The sequence below is a fragment of the Sabethes cyaneus genome, chromosome 3 (assembly GCF_943734655.1).
Source record: "Sabethes cyaneus chromosome 3, idSabCyanKW18_F2, whole genome shotgun sequence".
Taxonomy (NCBI): Eukaryota; Metazoa; Arthropoda; class Insecta; order Diptera; family Culicidae; genus Sabethes; species Sabethes cyaneus.
The window spans coordinates 168,288,700-168,310,788 of record NC_071355.1 but is presented as its reverse complement, the minus strand read 5'-3'; the positions used below and the strand labels follow the sequence as shown (position 1 = coordinate 168,310,788).

The 22,089-nt window shown below is 40.2% G+C and overlaps 4 protein-coding genes across 5 annotated transcripts in view; 3 read left to right on the top strand and 1 right to left on the bottom strand.

Annotated features, from left to right (window-relative positions):
• The window catches only part of LOC128740398 (adenylate cyclase type 10-like), a 41,611-nt gene extending 32,324 nt beyond the window's left edge, over positions 1-9,287 (bottom strand). The window contains exons 1-3 of the mRNA XM_053835938.1: positions 9,275-9,287; positions 9,112-9,206; positions 8,808-9,051 (exon numbers count right to left, since the gene is read on the bottom strand). Of these exons, the coding sequence (XP_053691913.1) occupies positions 8,808-9,051; positions 9,112-9,206; positions 9,275-9,287 (352 nt within the window). The remainder of the gene's footprint in view (positions 1-8,807; positions 9,052-9,111; positions 9,207-9,274) is intronic.
• LOC128743994 (juvenile hormone epoxide hydrolase 1-like) lies at positions 1,380-3,653 on the top strand. Of its 2 annotated transcripts, none has more exons than XM_053840718.1 (3): positions 1,380-1,469; positions 2,095-2,840; positions 2,900-3,653. In XM_053840718.1, the coding sequence occupies exons 2-3, from the start codon at positions 2,102-2,104 to the stop codon at positions 3,532-3,534; spliced, it is 1,374 nt and encodes a 457-aa protein (XP_053696693.1). In that variant the 5' UTR covers positions 1,380-1,469; positions 2,095-2,101; the 3' UTR covers positions 3,535-3,653. The 2 variants fall into 2 exon arrangements, with proteins under 2 accessions (XP_053696693.1, XP_053696692.1); XM_053840717.1 differs by having other exon boundaries at positions 1,410-1,596.
• Positions 7,261-8,771, top strand: LOC128743993 (juvenile hormone epoxide hydrolase 1-like). The gene is made up of 2 exons (XM_053840716.1): positions 7,261-8,014; positions 8,076-8,771. The coding sequence occupies exons 1-2, from the start codon at positions 7,261-7,263 to the stop codon at positions 8,714-8,716; spliced, it is 1,395 nt and encodes a 464-aa protein (XP_053696691.1). The 3' UTR covers positions 8,717-8,771.
• Positions 9,288-14,571: 5,284 nt separating the features above from the next.
• On the top strand, positions 14,572-16,357 carry LOC128742647 (actin-like protein 6A). Its single transcript, XM_053839072.1, has 4 exons — positions 14,572-14,860; positions 14,936-15,069; positions 15,126-15,347; positions 15,405-16,357. Exons 1-4 carry the CDS (start codon positions 14,662-14,664, stop codon positions 16,116-16,118), a joined length of 1,269 nt encoding a protein of 422 aa, XP_053695047.1. The 5' UTR covers positions 14,572-14,661; the 3' UTR covers positions 16,119-16,357.
• Positions 16,358-22,089: the final 5,732 nt, after the last annotated feature.

Here is a 22,089-nt window from a genome sequence, read left to right as displayed (position 1 = left end):
TTGCTTCAAATCCGGTAGGAACAAGACTAAGAGGGGCACAGCGAGCGAGGTGGCAAGACCAGGTGGAGCGAGATCTGGCGAGCACTGGGTGCCCGCGGAACTGGAGATCAGTTGCCATGGACCGAAACAGATGGAGAAATTATACTGCGCAGGCCTTGTCGTAAGACGTTAGGCCAATTAAGTAAGTAAGTAAATAACTTATGGAAAAAAGTAATAATTTACTTTGGAACCCATTCGAAAACAAATTTTTGGTTTTACAGCATGTTATAGCCGTTATACTTGTATAGTAAGCTGAATAACCATAAAATACTAGCATTTCTGGTTAGTTTTCCATTTCTATTTGTGCAAGGGGGTACATAACACCATGTCCCAAGACAAGCGGCAGCGGACTATTGTTTTCCAAGGTGGATATTCGACTCTGGCTCAACCAATTTCATAGGGAGTATTACATCATGTAAATTTACGCGTAGAATTTTTGAGACTGATGTTTTACATCTGTTCCCCGAATAAGGTGCTACACACCTTGTGCAATTGCTCAGTTTCCTTCAAATTATTTTGGCTGATTTTTCATAGTTGTCATAAGGTAGGATAGTTAGGTTCTAACAATACACCAAAAATCAGCTTTATTGGTTATGCAAGCGCGGTGGACATGTAGCACCACCCATCGGCTTATTCGGGGGTTTGCTTTACCAGTTACCTACATCAACATCATGCAGGCAAACCGTCCTTATGATAATGTATAAAGTTTGAGTTTTTTCTTTATGCTGTATTCATCTGTTCAGTTGTGGTTAGCATAGATTTCTAATATATTTCCAACATTAAACCAATCCGAATCGTAAAAATGTAGTAGTGAACGCAGCGCTCATCTCTAATATCTATTCGAGCAGACAGATAATACCGATGATACATACATGCAATTCAAGCGACATACCATAAACGGAAATCACATTGTATTCATGATAGAACATGATGTTGTTATGGAATGATTTGCAAAATTGAGAAGCCTACCGCAAGCGACCGTATCGAAGGTTTGCACCTTGTTATTCGTGTATAAAACACATTGTTGCTTGAAATTGAATTGCAGCCTATAAATAAATTTATCTAAACATTTTAATTTTATGTGATAAATTCAAATAAGCTGCCATTTTTATGGTTGGTTACCCCAACATGCGTGCTGGGTCTACGGAAATGAAGAGAATTGGTGGTACTTCGGAAGAAGGTTTCACAAAAGTATGCATCGATCTAATATCGGATAGCGTCCTCTATTTTATTGATAGCGAGCTTCACACTCACACCGAATAGAAAGCCGACACTCCAGTACCAGCCAGGCTGTATATGTACCTCGTTTTATTGACTCGACCCGGTCAGTCGTATCAACAACTTGTACCGGTTTGCTGCTGGTTGACGAGCTCGCAGCCTAGTAAGAAAAGAGAACCAGTGTCTGGAAGCAGGATAGATAATACAAAAAAGTAAGTCCTGTAGAGTTTTGAAGAGAATAAGTTTGTGATTTAAGTTGTGTGGCGATTTAAGGTGTTGTGCCAATATTTCCGAGATTTATCCCAAGGCTATACAATTGACCCATTGAATATATTGTAGGTATGTAAATCACCGGCAATAATTACTGACTGAAGGTTAATTAAAACGTTTACGTCTAATTGTGGCACCAACAAAAATCTACCGTGACGATATATTTTTGTAGGGTTTAAGACTCACGATATCGACTTTGAAGCCCCAAACACTGTAGTGATCAATAATGTTTAGATTTCTCGGACTTTCGCATTATCTGTTGTTAGTTTACTAGTTGGTGTGAGTAGATCGATCATGAATTCATATTATTAAAATGATCATTTTTACCAGTTTATTCTCCACGTATTGCAATTTTGCTAGTTTCTTGAATGGGTGTCTAAAATAAGCAGAAGTGATTCTGCGTGATTATTATTCAAAGATGAGATAAGGATAGTCACTTAAGGCCGTAGGTAGTACGACAGACTAGCTTTCGCTCCTTGAATTTTCATGACACCGTGATTGAAAGAATATGTGTAGTTGTGTGTGTGACGATAAATTCTTATTGCTGTATTTTCTATTACGCAACAGGAATACGATGGGCTTGAAACTGATAATAATGGTAGCTGTAGTGGGAGCAGCGGTTATGTACTACCTAAATGGGACCGCACCGCACGTTGTCTCACTGGATCAGCTTGAACAGTATTGGGGTCCTGGAGACGGTAAAAACTACAAGGAGGATACAACAATTAAACCTTTCAAAATCAACTATTCAAACGAGGTGATTGACAAATTGCGCGCAAAATTAAATGATGTGCCAAAGTTTTCAAAACCACTGGAAGGAACTGCATTTCAATACGGATTCAACAGCAACCGTCTCTTGGAGATTATAACCTATTGGAAAACCAACTATTTGGCAAAATGGAACGAACGAGAGAAATTTTTGAACCAATTTCCACAGTTTAAAACCCAAATCCAGGGTCTCGATATTCATTTCATTCACGTGAAACCAAAAGTACCATCCGGGGTCAAAGTCCTGCCCCTGTTGTTGCTCCATGGATGGCCAGGATCAGTGCGCGAGTTTTACGACATAATTCCAATGTTAACTAGTAAAACGGAGGACAAAAACTATGTGTTTGAAGTGATTGTTCCCAGCTTACCTGGTTACGGATGGTCCCAAGCAGCATCCAAGCAAGGTTTAAGCACGTCTAAAATTGCGGTTATCATGAAGAAACTAATGACTCGCATAGGACATAAGCATTTCTATGTACAAGGTGGAGATTGGGGTTCACTAATTGGAAATCAAATTGCAACCTTCTTTCAGGATAACGTACTGGGTAGGCCGAATTCCATCGAATATTTAATTCAAGTTATTTACATAGCTCTTTTCCACCAGGTGTTCATCTCAATATGTGTGGTCTACAAAGTACCAGTGCCATCATGAAAACTTTCGTCGCCAGCTTTATGCCATCACTTTTCATCGAGAACCAATATGTCGATTTCTACTTTCCGGCTATACCAAAGCTTAAGGAGATCGTGATTGAATCTGGTTATTTACATTTGCAAGCCACCAAACCAGATACAATCGGAGCAGCTCTGGTTGGCAATCCGATAGGTCTGGCCGCCTACATATTGGAAAAGTTTTCCACCTGGACTAACCCGGCCTACCGGGAATTGGCGGACGGTGGTCTCGAAAAGTATTATACACTGGATAGTCTTCTAGATAATATCATGATCTACTATCTAACCGATACAATCACCACTTCACAGCGCATCTATTATGAAACTTTCAGTAATCACGAGATGGCTCTGAAGTTTGATAATACACAAACGCAAGTGCCGGCCGCATGCGCTAAATTCAAGTACGAACTCGCTCAAACTATTGACTGGGCATTGCGAGATCATTTCATCAACCTGGTGCAGAGTAATCATTTCCAGGACGGCGGTCATTTTGCGGCTATGCAGCTACCTGCTGTGCTTTACAAAGATTTGGTACAGTTTGTTAACAAGGTTGAGAAAAAGACTAAGTGATTCAGAAATCAACAGGTCTGCAAAGTAGCACAGACCAATTCGAGTTTTAACAATTGCGGATACTGTGTATCGATTTTGCTGTTTATGTTGGAAAGTTGTAAATAAAAGTTACCGCCATACTTTTATAAACGAAGAGCAGTTTTCATTCACACGATGACTAGGTCCGTAATGTAATCTCTACAGAACGCCAAACTACAAAGAAAATGTCAAGCTTCTCTCTTTGTGGAGAGCTTACCGGGAGATTGGCCTCGAAGCTCGCGGGAACAAGCGACCCGTATTCTTGCGCTTCTCAAGTGCAAGATAGTGGGATACCTTTTTGTCACGGGACTAATATTGTGTGTAGTTCATAAACAAAGTTCACGTTAAGGCAGCAATATACTAAGTCAGAAAAATCGAGACACACACAAGTAATTTACTCTCAGTTGGATGGGGAACGATCCAGTCCTTCATATAGTCTGGGGAAAGTCCTTCACATAGTCGACACTACCGAAGACAACAAAAAGGTAAATGAAAGAAATGTAGTATACCGAAACTCTCGTTTGCCACGAAAATGGGAATACGGAGCGAATCAATCGGCATAGTCAAAACTCTTCATGAACCGGCACCAACTGGCTTGCTTGCTCAAGAGCTACACCGACTCGGAGTGGAGATCGCTGCTATTCAGGAGGTTCGATGGCCAAATTTCGGAGCAAGGGAGTTCCGCGCATAAGACCCTATTGGAAGCACTGCTTTCAAGCACCACATATACTACAGAGCAGGCTTTATTCTCGTTTTTTTTTTGCTCAGTAGATGCTCAATTGACTACAGCGCCTCAACTAAATAGAATTCGAAAAAGCAGTGTAAAGGGCTATTGTAGAGCTAATTATTATCTACATTATTGTTGAAGAAAGTATAGTTCTATCTTTTGTATTTACAGTGCTATGGGGCTGCTAGCCCGTTGGTAGCAAAAAGAGCGCTCATTTGGCTACCAACGGGGTAGCAATCGCATAGCGCCGTAAATACAAAAGATAGAACTATACTTTCTTCAACAATAGTGTAGATAATAATAAGCTCTACAATCGCCCTTTACACTATTTTTCCGAATTCTGTTTAGTTGAGGCGCTGTAGTTAATTGAGCATCTGCTGAGCAAAAAACCTAGAATGAAGCCTGCTACAGAGGCGCGCAGTAGAAAGGCAGAATATGGAATCGGTTTCGTAATGTTGGAAAAACAAATGCAACGAGTTATCCGGTGGATGCCCGCAGATGACCATAATTAAAGCCAAACTCTTCAACTACAGCCTAATCAACGTATACGCACCGACAAATGTTAAATCCGATACGGCGATAGACTCCTATAGACTCCTATGGTCCTCCGATAGAGCACCTATGGAGAGTGCCCAAAAAATGACGTAAAAATCGAAGATGCAAATGCGCCTATCGGAAGGGAGGAATTATTCCGCCCTGTCATTGGAAGACATAGCCTTCATCTGTCGACTGACGATGACGGTCTGGCGCTCATAAATTTCGCCGCGGCCAAAGGAATGGCCATCTGTGCCACCTACTTTCCAAGCCTGAATATTCGGAAACACACCTAGAGGCATCTAAATGGAGACTCTAGTGCTCAGATCGACCGTGTCTTGATTGACGATCGACACTTTTCGGTTGTTATCGATATACGGTCTTTTCAGGGACCAAATATCGACTCCGACCACTATCTCGTCATTTTTTACTATCTCGTCGTGTGTAAGATTGTCGTGTAAGGTTGTCGAACACGGCGATTGCTAGCATTGAGAGTACGCTATGTTTGAACATCCGGTGGTTGACGGCAGATGGCGTGGAAGCGGAAAATGTTAGAAAGCTTGATCAACGAATGGCAGAACAGTAGGAAGAAAGGGAAGATAGAAATGGGCTGTGGAGGAACCTCAATGGTGTCATTGAAACAACTGCAAGAGAGCTGGTAGGCACGACGTGTGGAAGACAGCGTAACAGCGTGTTTGATGTCGAATGACAGAGAGTGATAGATAAGAAGAACCAGGCCAGGAGTCACACGCTTGCCGCGGCTACACTTTCGAACAGAGAAAGGTATAGAGAGACTAGAGCCGCGGGAAAAAACCACCGGCGCATCGGAGAGATTCGCTAGCAACGATACACGGAGTTTCTACAAAACGGTGAGGGGCAGGAATTGTGCCATACCTGCTTACTGAAAAAACTGTGATAGCAGTCAGGTGGAAGGAACACATCTAGATGTTATTGAAAAGAGAAGAAAACACGGAGATCAGCAGGAACAGTATAAAAATTGTGAGCGATGGTCAAGCTGTGGAGAAACCAACATAATAAGAGGCGATTTGTGACCTAAAGAACTATAAGACTGTTGGGAAGGACGGTATCCCGGCTGAACTTCTAAAAGTGGGGAGCGAGCGGATATACGAAGCACTTCACCGGATCGTTGTTAGAATCTGGGAGGAAGAAAAATGCCGGAGTGGTTGGATGGCCTAATTTGCCCTATTTTCAAAAAACGACATTGACTCGAGTGTAAAAGCTATCGGGGCTTTACATTACCCAATTCTGCTTATAAGGTACTTTTCGTATCCTGTTCTGTAGACTGAGACCATTTGCGGAGTCCTTCATCGGCGAGTACTAAGCTGGTTTTCGTTGGGGTCGATCAATGACGGAAGCACTACTTGCCGTCTCATCATCTGTCTGTCTTAAGGACTTAAGAGCGGCGTACGATTCGATCAAACGAAATGAGCTGTGGCAGTTAATGCTAGAACATAGACGAATCTAATTAAGCTGATTCCTGCGACGTTGGATGAGGCAAAAACATGCGTCATATCAAATCATAGCCGGTGAGATTTCAGCCGCTTTCGTGACGTTGGATGGACCGAAGGAAGAGGATGCACTCTTTAACCTGCCATTCAACATTGCCTTGGAAGGTGCAATACGAAGAGCTAATGTCAAAAGAAACGGGACTATCATAACGAAATCTCACGCGCTTTTTGGTTTTGCGGATGACGTCGATATCATTGGAATCAAACGTAAAGCAGTGGAAGACGCCTTTAGGCGCTTTAAACGGAATGGTTTTGAATTTCGACAGGAAAATAAGGAAATGGTAAAATCCTTACATTACTCCAGAGAAAAAATATTCTTGAATATTACAACCAACGTTAGTCGAAATACTATTTTCTAAAACTAATAATTCAGGACTTCTGTGCATCGATGGTCTATTTCATTTTAACCCATATGGTCAGATCAAATCTAATAAATGAAGTGTATTAGAAACCAACAACCATATGCTTACGTATAAACCTAACGATATGATCAAGCATATTTAGTTAATTATTTAGCAAACGCTGGATTCCAAATCATCTACAGTAATCCACCGAACAAAGGTTGCTAAGTGGTACTGTGCGCCCACCGTAATTTCTTAACTAGTCTATAAAACTCTTTCGTATATCATTAGGGCCAATCATGAGTTTATCACACACCAAAAATCAGCTAAATCGGTTAGAGCATAAAAACTGTCAAGCGCATATGACACCACCCACCGCCTTATTTGGGGGACTGCTGTATTTAAAAAAATTGTTGCATCACAGCACCACTGGTCAATAAAAAATGAACATGGCTTCGGCTCGCTTATTTTAGCTTATCATTTACCGACCACCATACGTTCTCTTTCAGATTAGATCAAGCCAAGTTTCGTTTGCTCGTCAGTTAGGATTTACATTCGGTGCGATTTAAACATCAGGATGGGTTTCTTAGCAAGAAGTATATTGGTAATATCGACATTGCTTATTGCTGTGCTCTACCAGAAGTACCGGCACTTAACGACACCGGGTTCAGTTCCGACAATCGAACTGCAAGAGTACTGGGGTGCCGGCGATGCTGAGAAGTATACAGAACTAAGGGACGTTGTACCCTTTGAATTAAACTATGAAGAAAAAGTAATCGATACCTTGAAAGAAAAACTTGCAAACTTTCCAAATTTACCACAGCCTCTTGAGGGGGCAGCCTTTCAATATGGCTTTAATGCACATCGCCTTCGTGAAATTGTTGATTACTGGACATCGGATTACCTTAAACGCTGGACCGAACGGCAAAGTTATCTGAATCAGTACCCGCAGTTCAAAACTCAGATCCAGGGTTTGGAGATTCATTTCCTCCATGTGAAGCCAAAGAATGTGAGAAATCCTAAACGAATTCTTCCATTGCTGATGTTACATGGCTGGCCTGGTTCTGTGCGCGAGTTCTACGAGATTGTTCCTAAATTGACAACTCGCAGTGATGAAAAAGAATACGTATTTGAAGTTATAGTACCAAGTTTGCCTGGATATGGATTCAGTGAGGGTACCGTAAAACAAGGCTTAAGCCCTGCTAAAATAGCCGTCATCATGAGAAACCTAATGGCACGACTCGGTTTCAAAAAATATTACGTGCATGGAGGAGATTGGGGTGCGATAGTGGGAAATCTAATAGCGACTTTCTTCCAAAGCGAGGTGTTAGGTAAATCTGTTCGTTATCGCTGCATGATAACTTATCATTTATTTTGGTCTTTTCTATGCAGGCTTTCATTCTACGATGTGCACGAACTCTGCCCCAATGGCCACAGTAAAAACCATAATTGGAAGTGTTGCTCCGAAGTTTATAGTGGGCGAAGAATATGTTAGCCACTACTATCCACTCACGGAGAAATTTAAGTTAATGTTAACAGAGACTGGTTATATGCACATCCAGGCAACCAAACCGGACACAATAGGAACCGCTTTGACTGGCAATCCTATCGGCTTAGCTGCTTACATTTTGGAAAAGTTTTCTACATGGACGAACCCAGCATTTCGAGACCTTCCCGATGGAGGCCTAGAAAAATATTTCACTCTCGACACGCTGCTAGATAACATAATGATTTATTACTTGACAGACTCAATCACTACTTCCCAACGATTGTATTCGGAAGCATTCAACGTTAGAGAGCTGACCAAAGATTACGATCGAATTCCGGCGCATATTCCAACTGCATGCGCTAAATTCCGCTACGAACTGTTCCAACAAACCGATTGGGCATTACAAGACCATTTTAGAAACATAATACAAAGCAATCATTATGACAATGGTGGGCATTTTGTAGCGATACAGTTTCCAGACATTCTGTACACGGATATTGTGCAGTTCGTCAATCGACTGTATCGCCGAGAGGATCAGTACTAAGCTTACTACTTCAGTGACGAGAGTAAACGCGAATGAATTTTAAAGCGTCAGAAATTAATCGGTTGGATCCATCTTTGTAATCATTACTTACCGGAAACATCTGCAAACATCATCGCTGTCATAAATTGTCGGGGTAGGTAATCTTCAGCACTACATAACACCTCATCCGGTATCATGGAACTTATGGTTTTATTTTTGATATCATCCCTGCGAGCCGTTTCTCCTAGGAAATCTTTATATATGCTAGTTTTGAGGTTCAAGCTTCCTCCGTTGGAGCCCAAATATTCATACAGAAAACTGGATCGCTCGGGAAGGTATTTTTGTAATTTCTTTTTCTGAAATACATTTGTATTATTTATCGAATATTGTTTAATGTTATTCTAAAGAACATTTACTCCTTTTAAACGGTTTTTGCAGCGTGATATGAACATTTCCTTATTCAGAGCTTGACGAAGTCTTGCAGATCCTTTATCTGCTGCTGATATGGGTACTACGAAGAAAACTTAGGTTTTAGGTATACTTCGAAGTTAATTAAAATCTATGTATATAGGAACTTACGAATTTCCATCATCTTTAAAAACGTAAAAAAACTATGAACGTTAAGAACGGTGGTTGAAGTTTGGAATAAACGTATTAGGTATTTCAATTTTTAGTCAGTAAAAAATCGTGGATTGCTATTTTCAGGCGCAAAATTTCAATTACAAAATAAGAAGCTTAGATTGGAATACTTTCTTACCTATCTATTTGAGAAGGTAAATATTCAATTTTTCGATCAATTCAAAATTATTAATGTTTTAAAAGTATAATACATATTCTAAGCTGTTCAACCTGCTTACATCCAAAAATTCGAATTTATCTTTTTTGAGGGGAAACCTTCCTAGCGTAAAACTGAAATTTAAAGGTGACAAAATACATTAAAATATTCGAAACAGCTGCAATCAAAACATTGACCAATTCAAACTGAATTCAATGTATCTGTGTTCCTAGTTTCGAAAAGAAAGAAAAATATCAAACTCTATTATACGTGCATATGTGCAACGTAGAAAACTACCTCATATTCAGAAAATAAAAGTTCTCAATAACTATAGAAATGAATATTTAGATGATATAGCCGAATGACAACGTACCCATGCAACAATTATAAAAAAACTGTCTTATGTCGCTTAATAACATCAATTTCATTAAAATAATAATAATCGAATTTAAATGTATAATTTAAACAATAAGAATCGAATTTAAATGTGCTTCAATGTTGTCTATAACTTATGCCTCTATTTCTTTTTGAACATTTTTAAATTTCGATTTGGCATTCAGGGTGCCTCAACGAACAAACGGACCTGACTCATAGTAGTTGAAAATCTTGAGTGAAAACACTTGGCAAAGTGGTCTGTTTTTCGTTCACTAGACTGGCGGCCAGTGAATCCGGCAAGATGGCCGGTCGATAATTTTTTAAATTGTGAATTTGATTTTCAGCAGATTTTTTTATTTGGACCCATGCAAGTAATTCATTCTGATTAATTACATACGGGTATTTTAAGTCGAAGTTGACCACCTTTATGATGGAGAAAAGTAAAGGAGAAGTCTGAAAAGCTGAAATTTTTTTTAAATATCAAAAATTTTGATAAGCATAATTTTTTTGTCTTTTTTCGCATAATTTCGCTATACAACGCATGTTTGCAATTTCTAGAATAATTTTGCGGGTTTATGGGAATTATGGTTAAGTTCATTCCACACGGAGTGTCTGATACCCGTGTTATCGACCGTAACGGATTTGACCCAATTTTGTCAGATTATACAGTTTAGGCCAGAAAGTAAAAATCTCAAATTTGCTGCTGTTTGGATAGGCTGACCAGACATCCCGGATTATGCGGGACAGTCCCGGATTTGGATGGGTTGTCCCGCTTTACAAAGCGTCCCGGAAGGTGTCCCGCATTGATTAATTTTTTAATCGAAATAGTTTTTAAGGATGAAACACAGGAAATTATGTTACATTCATTGGCGGAACTAGCGCCCATTTCTAGAGGAGGCTATAGCCCCCAGCATCTGCTACAAGTAGGGTTGCCAAGTGGCCGGTTTTTGGCCGGCCCGACCGGTTTTTCCGACCCCCCGGCACGTCGCCATTTTTCTGTGACTGAATCTAAAACGTCAAAAATACTGAGCGGGAAATCACTCCATAGAAAATCAATGCGACGCCATTGTTGTTTGGGGTACAATACTGAGGGGTCCAACTTAATGGGGGTACTGTCAAACTCTGTAGACCAAGATAGCGATGTCGTGGAGGTGGGTTTTTCACTTGCAAAGCCGGTCTCCGGTCAATCCGGCAAAAAGGCCGGTTTTCCAACATATAAATCCGGATTTGTATTTTTTGCCTGATTTGTAAATTTTCCTGCCATTCGCTATCCCTACAACTGATTGCTCATCATCTCATTTACACGAAAAACGGTTAACCGACTCCCACTTTCTTTCTGTGCCGGTTACATGCTACCGGTGACTGCCCAAATAATAGGTTAATGGCATATTTGACATTCCAGAAAACTTCGAATATGCTATAAATGAAGATAGAATTAACAAAAGGGCGAATGTCGCAAGCGTAAACAAACCGAGTGAGGGTTGATTTTCCTATGCTGGCCCAGCAAAAAATAACTCTCACCCGTTTTGTTTACATTTGCGACATTCGCCCTTTTGTTAATTCTATCTAGAAATATCAAAATGCCAAAACGACCTGCCAACACCCTCCCCCCGCCATTTTTTGAAGGCTGGACCGACCGGCCGGTTTTTGTAAGTTTCAGACTTGGTGACCCGCAGGAGTGCCTGCTAAGTAAATAAGGGCTTTATTAATTATAAGTATTTTTTGTGCAAATCTTGTATATATTTAGACAATTTAGATATTTTTATTGTGCAATAATTTTTTGAATAAAAGACAAAAGAACAAGGAGAGTGTGATTTCCGATCGATTGTGGTGTTTAATATCATACACCTATTAATCCACCTATTTCGTCTCTTTCGATCAATTTTAAATTTCGATTAATCAACCTATTTCGTCTGGTTCCGTAGGTTGCATAACTTTCTACCTTGATTCATTCGCCTATTTAGTTTGATTTACTAATTTCGTCATCCGATTCCTCCTCCGATTTGATCGATTTTAGTAGGGAGCCCAATTGCATGCACCAATCAATCCACCTATTCGCTATGTAAGTACAAATCGATCTCTTGTACTCTCATGGAACTGCCATATGAAAAGTTTGTGAAGATTTGGTGCAAAGTTTTATCTATCCTTTTCACTCTTTAACAAACCTGTGCACAGACTTCACAAATAGAACAAACTTGGGAAGGTGGCAGCACCGTTTCGCGCACATAGCGAATTTCGTCTGTATCGATAAATTTTATCTCCCGAATAATCAGCCTATTTCGTTTGGTTTCGAAGGTCGGCTCTAAATGGTCACCCTACTAAACAGCCAACGTAGTCGGTTAGTCGGTCGATTCTGTATACACGCAGAAAAAAAAATTGTAAATGCAAAAAAATTCTGTATAAATTCAACAAAAATTATTGTTGACTGAAGGCTAATCCAGATATTTTTTTGATTCTAACTGTTTGACTTTTTAGTTCAACAATGAAGTATTCCACCACGCACACATATAAAGATTTTTTGACATTAGCTGAGGCCCTCGCTGAGGCTGTTTGCAGTAGGAGTAATATCAGCAACATCAAATTCCAAACTCCCGGATCCTCTCCTCCACTCTTTGCTCCCCTCTCACTCATACATAAGCGATCCTCAGCAAATGTCATTCTCGTTGGTGACGAAACCGCAAATTACTTCATAAGGTTTGTTATTTCAAATAATTATTGCTAGTTTCTATCGAAGAAAAAATTATACAATCAAGAATAAGTACTTTTGGGTTTATAAACGATCTAGTAGAAGTAAAAGAAGTACGAATTCAGTTTAAACAATATTTTTTTGATTCAAAAATATGATACAAGTTGAACTCAACAACAGGGGATTGTTGTTTCAAACTATCACCATTTTTCTGCGTGTACATGCGAATCGGTATTTCCCCCTGTAAAACTCCCATCAATGAGGTTTAAAAAGGTGTGGCAGATGAAGACATTTGATGGTATTAGTAGCGAAAAATCAGAAAACAACGTCAAACTACAAAAAGAAACCGCGTCGGACAATGGGGTTTGTTTTTGGAGTTTGACGTCACGCTTCATCGTGATTGGTCGATTTACGATTCCACCCACACCGTGATGAAATTTCTTCATTGCACTAACACCACTTAACCAACATTGCCACACCTGTATATATCACATTGATAAGGGTAGGCTGGTAAATGTTGCAAGAATCGGCCGATTCGTAGGAAGCAAAATAGGGCGATTCACCCTACGCGAACCAACTAAATAGAGGGAAAATTAGGAGGCATTTTTTATGGGGCTGTCATGAATGATGTCAGCTGAAGCCGCCTCCCATAGCGGTGGTAGTAGAGGTTGAAGATGAGGGGCAAGACACTTCATAATATTATCATATATTAATATCAAGTTAATATATTAGCCCTTTTAACGCCTTATAAATGTATAACTTTATAGGGCTCTAGGTTATATTATGGGTGGGAAAGGTTGCTTGAAAAAATATTTCCATAGGGAAAAGTAATATACAGCCTGAATTCGTTAATTGGGCCGACTGACAGTTGTTAGAAATTTCTAAACTCGAAAACTCCATACAATTTTGATATTCAAGTTGTCACATAGCCCAATTAGCGAACACCCAATTAACGAACCGCCCAATTAACGAACCACCAATTAACGAAACTTTGCTGTATTGTCAACAGTATCTTGCCCCTCGGTTGATGACAAATTTTGAAACAAAGTTTGTATGGGACCCAGGACACGCGACGTAGAGAAGAATGTATGAGAATGATGTTCGTGATATAATGTGGACGGCTGCCGAAATGAAAAATTAAATTCGAAATGAAACAAATTCGTCGATCTTAATGAAAAACGAGCAAGTATGTGTTTTTTTCATTGTATTTTACACTCTTAAATGATTCTACATGTAAATAGGCCGGATTTAGTTTAAAGTTGGTTGAAACTACTCAAAATGTCCTTAAAGTGTACAAACTCAACTTTTGGGTAAAAAATTCAACCAATTTTGGCTATTAGCTATCGATAACTGTGACAAATAACGCACTTTTAAGATCCTGTACGAGGTGCAAGACACTTCATAATATTATCATATATTAATATATTAGACCCTATTAAAGCCATATAAACGTATATAACTTTAAAGGGCTTTAGATTATATTATTGGTGGGAACGGTAAATTTATTACCGTTGAAAAAATATTTCCATAGGGAAAAGTAATATATTTTCAACAGTCTCTTGCCCCTCGTTCCTGTACTACTAATTTTTTGGTTGAAATAAAGTGACTATATACAGAGTGGCGACATGTCATCCCAAATGTATGCAGTTCGGTTTTTCCAAGGTTTTTTTTTCTCTTTCCTGCATACGCGTTGGATAGGTCGTCTGCTCGATTGGAATGACACTGACAGATAATTATCATTCCAATTTTGACATTGTCGCCACACTGTATATAGTCACTCTAGGTTGAAAAACTACTCAAGATCTGAGTTTAAGGGCATTTTGAGTAGTTTTAACGAAGTTGTAGGTAAATCCAACCAAATTACGGGTGAACACATTTAAGAGTGTAGAACGTCATTTTTATTCAACGCTTTTCAACTTGTTTTGTACAACCCTGCTCTGGGTGACATTTTGTTGCTCTCAGCTTTAGCTCTTTGGCTCTGTCATTTTCATTTACAAAACGTAAACTATAAAAAGGATAAAAAGTGAAGAGACGCCGGTTAGGTGAAACGATTTTAGTGAAGTGATTTGTTTTATTTAAATAATCTTTTAGCGAGTACAAGTGCTGAAACAGTAACCATTAACAATTACAATGAGTGCTGGTGGAATGCTGTACGGTGGTGATGAAATCGGTGCTCTCGTGTTTGATCCTGGTCACCATTCTTTGCGCGTTGGTTACGCACAAGAAGACACTCCGAAAGCGGAGATCCCTTCTGTTGTCGGCGTTGGACCGGGTGATGCTCCTCTAAACAGTGATTTGGAAACGAAAGCGGACAATAATGTGGGTAGCAGTAAGTATTCCATTTTGTAGTTTGTCGAAGAATAGCAATACATATGTATGTTTATCTGCGATGGTTGTTTTGCAGCAAATAAGTACTATGTCGACACCACATTCGTCAGTGTTCCGCGATCGAACATGGAAATCCAAACTTACATGAAGGATGGTATGGTAGACAATTGGGACCTATTTGAGAAGGTGTTAGATTATGTCTACGCTAAGGTAAGTATTACTTATAAACATCGAAAATGAAAAGGTTTTACATAATGTTCTTTAAGGTTATCCAATCGGAGTCAATGTATCATCCGGTTCTTTTCTCGGAAGCGGCTTGGAATGTGCGCAACAACAGAGAACGTTTGACGGAGCTTATGTTTGAAAAATATAGTGTTCCTGCATTCTTCTTAGTTAAAAATGCTGTCCTCGCCGCTTTTGCGAATGGCAGGGCAACGGCTTTAGTTGTAGATAGTGGCGCGACTCATACCTCTGCGGTTCCAGTTCATGTAAGTACACCTGCGGTTAGTGGGGATGTGTTCTAATATAATATCTAATGTTTTTAGGAGGGCTATGTATTAAGTCAGGCGGTGGTTAAGTCTCCTTTGGGTGGCGATTATCTATCACTGCAATGCCGTCAGTATCTGGAAACTCAAAATATTGATTTGACACCGGTTTACGGTATCGCTGCCAAGGATGTCATAAAGGAACGCGATAATGCTCGTTTCACTCCGCGCCAGTTGCCTGATAAATTAACTACGTCATGGCAGCAGTATATGTTGAAAGGTTTGCTGCAGGATTTCCAGATGTCAGTGGTGCAAGTGTTGGAAACTCCTTACGACGAACGAACTGCAGCGCAGATCCCTGCGGTACATTACGAGTTCCCGAATGGGTATCATCAAGATTTTGGTCCAGAACGCTTCAAGTTAGCCGAAAGTCTGTTTGATCACACCATGCTGGGAGCTGGTCAGTTGGCTTCAACCAGCGTGGGCATGTGTGACGCTGATGTTCGTTTGTCCCTTTACGGTTCGGTGGTGGTTACCGGTGGAAATACACTGCTGCCAGGCTTTCCGGAACGCCTGAACCGAGATTTACAGCATCGTGCACCGTCGAACACTCGGCTGAAGATGATTTCCGCTAACGGCTCTGTAGAACGGCGGTTTGGAGCTTGGATCGGTGGTTCAATTCTAGCCAGCATTGGCACGTTCCAGCAAATGTGGATTTCATCCCAAGAATACGAAGAATCCGGCAAAAGCCAGGTGGAGAGGAAATGTCCCTAAATTCTAAAACGAACAGTGGTAGTTATACATTTTTGATAAAATTGATGAATAATTTGAGAATGTAGTGTGTAAAATTTCAACCTTGACTTTACGGTATTCGATGTCTTGTTTCCGGAGAAATAAATAAGAGCTAATTGTAGTACTGCAATCATTCGTCTCATCAAAGATTGTTTTAAATTGAAAACTATTTATATAGTTTAGAGAAAAAAATGTGTCTGCCTGATACGGCTTATCAGCATTGGGCATTATAGTAAATTGGCCATACTCTTATCAAGTGATTCTTGTTTAATTAATCTAAACTTCATCGCCTGTCATATCTCCGTCCTGAACGGGGAAGCTACGGGAAAACCAGATTGTACCGGCTTCTGATGGACTTCGTGCTTAGTGTAATGTTTACATAATTGAACTATTCGTTACACATTTCATCGATTAATATTTCACCCAATAAACAGAAGTGAAAGGCTGTCCTTGCCTTGATTTTGCTTATAGCAATGCAAACCTATAAAATCCTGCACATTTTTAAATCATTAGCTAATAGTTTTAGCTGTTTTTATTGCTTTTAAATGGTTCCATTAAGCATAACATAGTTTTCTACTACAGTGGAAAATTTTGGTAGAAAATCTTGTTTGTGGATTACCTAAAGATTTATTTATATTTCCAAGTTAAAATATTTATTCTGCATTGCCTGGTTAAAGAGCTACGCATTTTTAAATTTATGACTTGGAGGATTGACAATGAAAGTTTCTCGGAAAGTTGGAGAGTTTTACCGTTTTTGCTCATAAGTCCTGTGGCTATGTTCGTATACAAAATTGAATGAAATTATGGTACCCTTCGGCCTGTACGATAATTCAGGAAATGTCCTTTAGTTATTTTGTAACTTTTAATTAATTAAACATTTGCTGGCATATTTTTTTTTTAATTCGGATTGGTGTTCATTAGAAAATGTAATACATATTAAAAGTTATCTAAGAGATGCATAATAAGGGAAACATCTTTCAATTTTTTTCTATTGTTCTTAAACTCTCGCCTTGTAATATTTATTAATGTCGTAAGCGAATGCTTAATATTTTTAGTCCTAAGAATCTGCTGGATCACATAAGAGATTGTATTGGTGTGTCTCACTACCTTTTTTGTGGTGATTGCTGATGCTGATTGATTCTACGCAGTAACTTACTTTCATACAGGGTGAGTGGGTGTAAGATGCGTTGATAGGTAGTAAAATAAGCTGTATCATGCGGTTTGAAATAGTTTCGTATGCGCTAATGTCGTGGAAAATTACTGCAATATTTTTACACGCTATGTATTACATACTTAAAATAGTCAGTTATTTTTGTTAGTTTTCTATTTAGCTTCTGCCGTTTATCGTTCAAGGCATAAAACTAGTGGGATGGATATGCAAAAGTTTGTAGTTATTCTTGGCGCAGTTTAAACCAGTTCCCCTTGCATTGGCGCTATCTCGGAAACACGCTTTCCTGTCATTATTTTGCTTTTAGAATTTGAAATTCGAAAGAGTCGGAAGATTTTTGTTTCTGATGTATTGAAATTAGAATAGTTTTAATATATTTTGGACTATTATTACGTACACCTTTGTTAAGGTGCGTTTAGACTGGGTAATTTCATGGCAACACGTGGAATGCAACATGTGGCATTTGACTTGTTGCTCAACGTTGCTTTTGTCGCCACCTGAATATTTTTCGATAAACAATTGAAAGACACAATCAAACAAATGTAAAGATCCAAGAGAGTTTAAAGATTAATAGTTGGCGATATAGCGAGTTCATGCTGTGCCATTTTTTGACGTACCATACGTCATATGTGAATGGCCAAAGGGCTGTCACACACCAGAAGTAAGAAGAAGAAGAAGAACAAATGTAAACAAAAGTGTGTGAGGGTTCGTTTTCCTATCCTTCTCCAGGAAAAATAACTCTCACTCGGTTTGTTTACGTTTGGTTGATTGGCCCTTTCAATAGTTAATCGAGATTTGAGATACTGGATGAAAACATCGGGCAACAATTTGAAACAAGTTGCATGCCACCCGGTTAGCTTGAAGGTACGATGCTGGTCTGACAAGCCAGTCGTCGTATGTTCGAATCATGGCTAGGCGGTGCTGCTAGATAGAGTCAGTAGGATCGTTGCACTAACCCCGTAACTGTCCTGTACTCTAGTAGCCCGCCGCGAAGTCTGTCGATAAAGAGGAGTCAAGTCTTAGGAAAACGTTTAAGACCACAGGTTTGCTTTTTTTTTGCTTGCCAGATGTTGCCAATCTAGATGCCCTTTTATAATATAAAACTGCCACTAGCGTGCCCAGGCTGGGGCTCGTGTGCCACTTACTCTAAAAAAATAATGTACTTATAACAAAATAATTCCTCAAGATGTAACTTGTAGGCTTAAAATTTCTTCATCAATGCGAATAATGTCCAAGCTAAGATTAAGTGCGTTTTTTATAGAAATATAGAACTTGGGTCTTTTTTTAAAGAATTTATACAAATGTAGAATTTTCCTTTCCTTTCCTTTTATTAGTTTTTTTTCTTTTATTACTTTTATGGGCGTTTTCTAAGAAATATTGAACACATCAAAAAATAATCCGTTCCCATTTTTATCTCAATACGATTTCCGGTAGATGGCTATCACGGCTTCAAGACTTCAAGCCGTGACGCTGCTCACGAAGAACAAACGTCTCTTTCCGTGTTCGAGCGGAAGGTACTGCGGACGATATTTGGCGGAGTACGAACTGAAAGGAGAGAGTAAGGGAGGCATATAAATCACGAGGTATAGACACTGCTTGGAGAGATTCCCATCGTACATCAGGCGAAAATCGTTCGGCTACGGTAGGCCGGACACGCCCTAAGGATGCCGGACGATAGTGCGACGAAAACATAGTTCTTTTTAACAACCGCACCGTTATCAAGAATAGGGTGGCTCTACCTGCAAGATGGCTCGACTGTGTCGAAAGTGATTTGCAAGTTCGACGAGTGGCCCAAGATCGAATTGAATGTAGACGATTGTTTAAAACAGTACGGGCAACCTTGACTCTAGGCTGCTAATGACGACATCGGTGGCTATCACGACTGCCAGATCGTGTAGTATGATAAAATGACGAATGTTGGCTTCCAAGGCGTCAATCGTATGCAGCTTAGCGACGTGAACCAGAAACTTCACATGGTCCCACAACACAAAAATAGTTTAACGGCGTTAGGTCGCATGATCTTGGAGGCCAACTTTCGGGTCCATAATGTCAAATGTTTCGTTCGCCGTTCGTTTCAATAAATTAGTTATTACATGTATCATATGGCATGCTAGGCCGTCTTGTTGAAATCACAGCTACTCCACATTAATGGCACTCAATTGTGGTTCAAAAAAGTTGTTCATCACGTCACTTCGATTCGAAACGACTGGAAAAAGTGACTGGACTCATGTGCATATTACTAAAAATATATCTTAGTTACAGTTGTAGCTCAGACAGACAAACAGACAGACATAACACTCTCGGATATGCAATGGGGAACGCCAATGAGGAAGCGTCTGACATAGCTCCAGCCATCCCAAGCCCCTATCTAGCGCCTCCATGTGGCATTACCCGGTGTTGCTCTATTGAATAGCCAAGCTAGGTGGTGCGTTGCAGGCTGGTTCCATACGACCTTACTAGTAGGCAAGCTTAATACAGCAAAGTTTCGTTAATTGGTGGTTCGTTAATTGGGCGGTTCGTTAATTGGGTGTTCGCTAATTGGGCTGTGTGACAACTTGAATGTCAAAATTGTATGGAATTTTCGAGTTTAGAAATTTCTAACAACTGTCAGTCGGCCCAATTAGCGAATCAGCGGGAGTGCAGTCGTGGCCCAATTAACGAATTCAGGCTGTATAAGTTATTTTAATTATTTGTTTCGTTTTAGCTCATGAAGCACCTGCTACTGTACAGTGAAATCTTTAGCCAAAAAAAGTTTAAATAATGCTCATGGATACCACCTATAAAAAATATTAGTGGAAGCACTTATGGAAACTCAAATGCAACTCTATTCCATTCAAAGGACTGCTGGTGGAATTGTTTTTTGCTTATATAAGGATACTGAAGTAATGATAAAATCATTGTTGATATATTTAGTAATCTACATATATTGTATATTCATATAACACATATTTTATTACATTGCCTTATACCATCATTATAGTAAAGGGGAGGGAGCCTCAGGGTATCGAATGAATCGAAGACTGGATGAGGGATGTGGTAATCAGCCCAAGCCCTATAAGGTCGGAGTGGATTTTGACGCACCTTTCTAGCAAACAAATCATCACGCAAGATAAAGTTTTCACGGCAAAGTTATGTATCTAGAAACCGAAGATCTATCAAGAGATCTATGCTGGAAGGAGTGCCTTATATTCCTGTGGAATCATGTAAGCGACATTGCTTATAGATCCACCCAATTCCTTTTGCTCCTTCACGAACAGCATTGAACTGAAAGTTGCTGGGTAGATAAAATCGATTCTGCAGGAATTCTACTTGCATACGATGGGAAACACTTGATGGTGGGTGGCTAACCCCATACATGCCCCTTGAAGAACATCTGACCAACGAACTTCGAACCAAATCGACCATATTCTCAGCGAAGGCCGGTTTTTCTCGAACATCACCACCGTACGCTCCCTACGGGGTGCGGATACCGACTCGGACCATTACCTAGTGGCAGTACACGTGCGCTCAAAATTATCGACGGTTTATACCTCTCGACAAAGTTGCCCTCCTCGGTTATACATTCGGCAGCTAAACAACCCGCCACTTGCCGAAAACTATGCGCGTACTGGATGAAGCTCTGCCTTCCTTTGTGGAGCTAGATGGAGATTCGACCCTCGAAAATGGATGGCGTATGATATGCTCGGCCGTTTTACGAGAAAGTGATCCAAACTCGTAAGGGCTACACACCTAAACCTGACATGTGTAGGGACGAGGGGATCTAATCACAAACGAGCGCGAGGTGGTCGACAGGTGAAAGCAGTATTTCCATGAGCACCTCCACGGTGATATAGCAGCAAGAGACGCAATGGAAGTTAACCTCGGAGTACCTAAAAACTACAATAGCGTGCCGGTTTCCGATCTCGAAGAAATACGGCGAGAAATTCGTCAGATGAAAAATAATGGAACCGCCGGAAAGGACCAACTCCTGGCAGAACTCTACAAAAATGGACAAGAATCGCTAACAACGGTGCTTCATTGGATAATTTCTAGGATTTGGGAGGAGAAGAAACTACCGGAGCAGTGGATGGAAGGTGTAGTCTGTTCCATCTACGAAAAGGACGACCGGCTAGGTGTCTGTAATTACCACGACATAACGTTGGTCAATACCGCCTACAAGGTGCTCTCCCAGATTTTGTTGCGTCGTCTATCACCAATAGCAAGATAATTCGTAGGGCAGTATCAGGCGGGCGCAATAAATCCTCCAGAAATGTCGAGAGTACAACGTACCCAAGTATCATATTTTCGTGGATTTCGGGGCAGCATACGATACAGTTGAACGAGAACAGCTATAGCAGATAATGCACGAGTACGGTTTTCCGGACAAACTGACGCGGCTAATCTAAGCTACTCTGGAGCGAGTGATGTATTACGTGCGCGTTTCGGGGACACTCTCGTATGCTTTCGAATCGCGCAGAGGGTTGCGGCAAGGGGATAGACTGTCCTGTTTGATATTCAATATCGCTATTGAAGGTATGATCCGGCGAGCCGGCAGCAAAACGAGGGGAACGATCTTCAGCTAGAGTAGTCAACTCCTAGCCTTCGCAGATGACCTCGACATCATTACTAGAAACCTTGGGACGGCGGAGGCAATATAAGCCAAACTAAAAACGGAGGTTAGGAGGATAGGGTTACAAATTAATGCGCCGAAAACCAAATATATGGTAGGAAGAGACTCCAGCGAAAGCGACGTTTGCCTGCCACGGATAGGGACTATTGACGGCGATGAGCTGGAAGTGGTTAATG

Bases quoted from the DNA above. Each gene is read 5' to 3' on its own strand.
- LOC128743993 (XM_053840716.1), top strand. From the start codon at position 7,261: ATGGGTTTCTTAGCAAGAAGTATATTGGTAATATCGACATTGCTTATT. The intron at 8,015-8,075 runs GTAAATCTGTTC...TTTTCTATGCAG, and splicing joins CTTCCAAAGCGAGGTGTTAG to GCTTTCATTCTACGATGTGC.
- LOC128743994 (XM_053840718.1), top strand. From the start codon at position 2,102: ATGGGCTTGAAACTGATAATAATGGTAGCTGTAGTGGGAGCAGCGGTT. The intron at 2,841-2,899 runs GTAGGCCGAATT...CTTTTCCACCAG, and splicing joins CTTTCAGGATAACGTACTGG to GTGTTCATCTCAATATGTGT.
- LOC128742647 (XM_053839072.1), top strand. From the start codon at position 14,662: ATGAGTGCTGGTGGAATGCTGTACGGTGGTGATGAAATCGGTGCTCTC. The intron at 15,070-15,125 runs GTAAGTATTACT...ATGTTCTTTAAG, and splicing joins TAGATTATGTCTACGCTAAG to GTTATCCAATCGGAGTCAAT. The intron at 15,348-15,404 runs GTAAGTACACCT...TAATGTTTTTAG, and splicing joins CCTCTGCGGTTCCAGTTCAT to GAGGGCTATGTATTAAGTCA.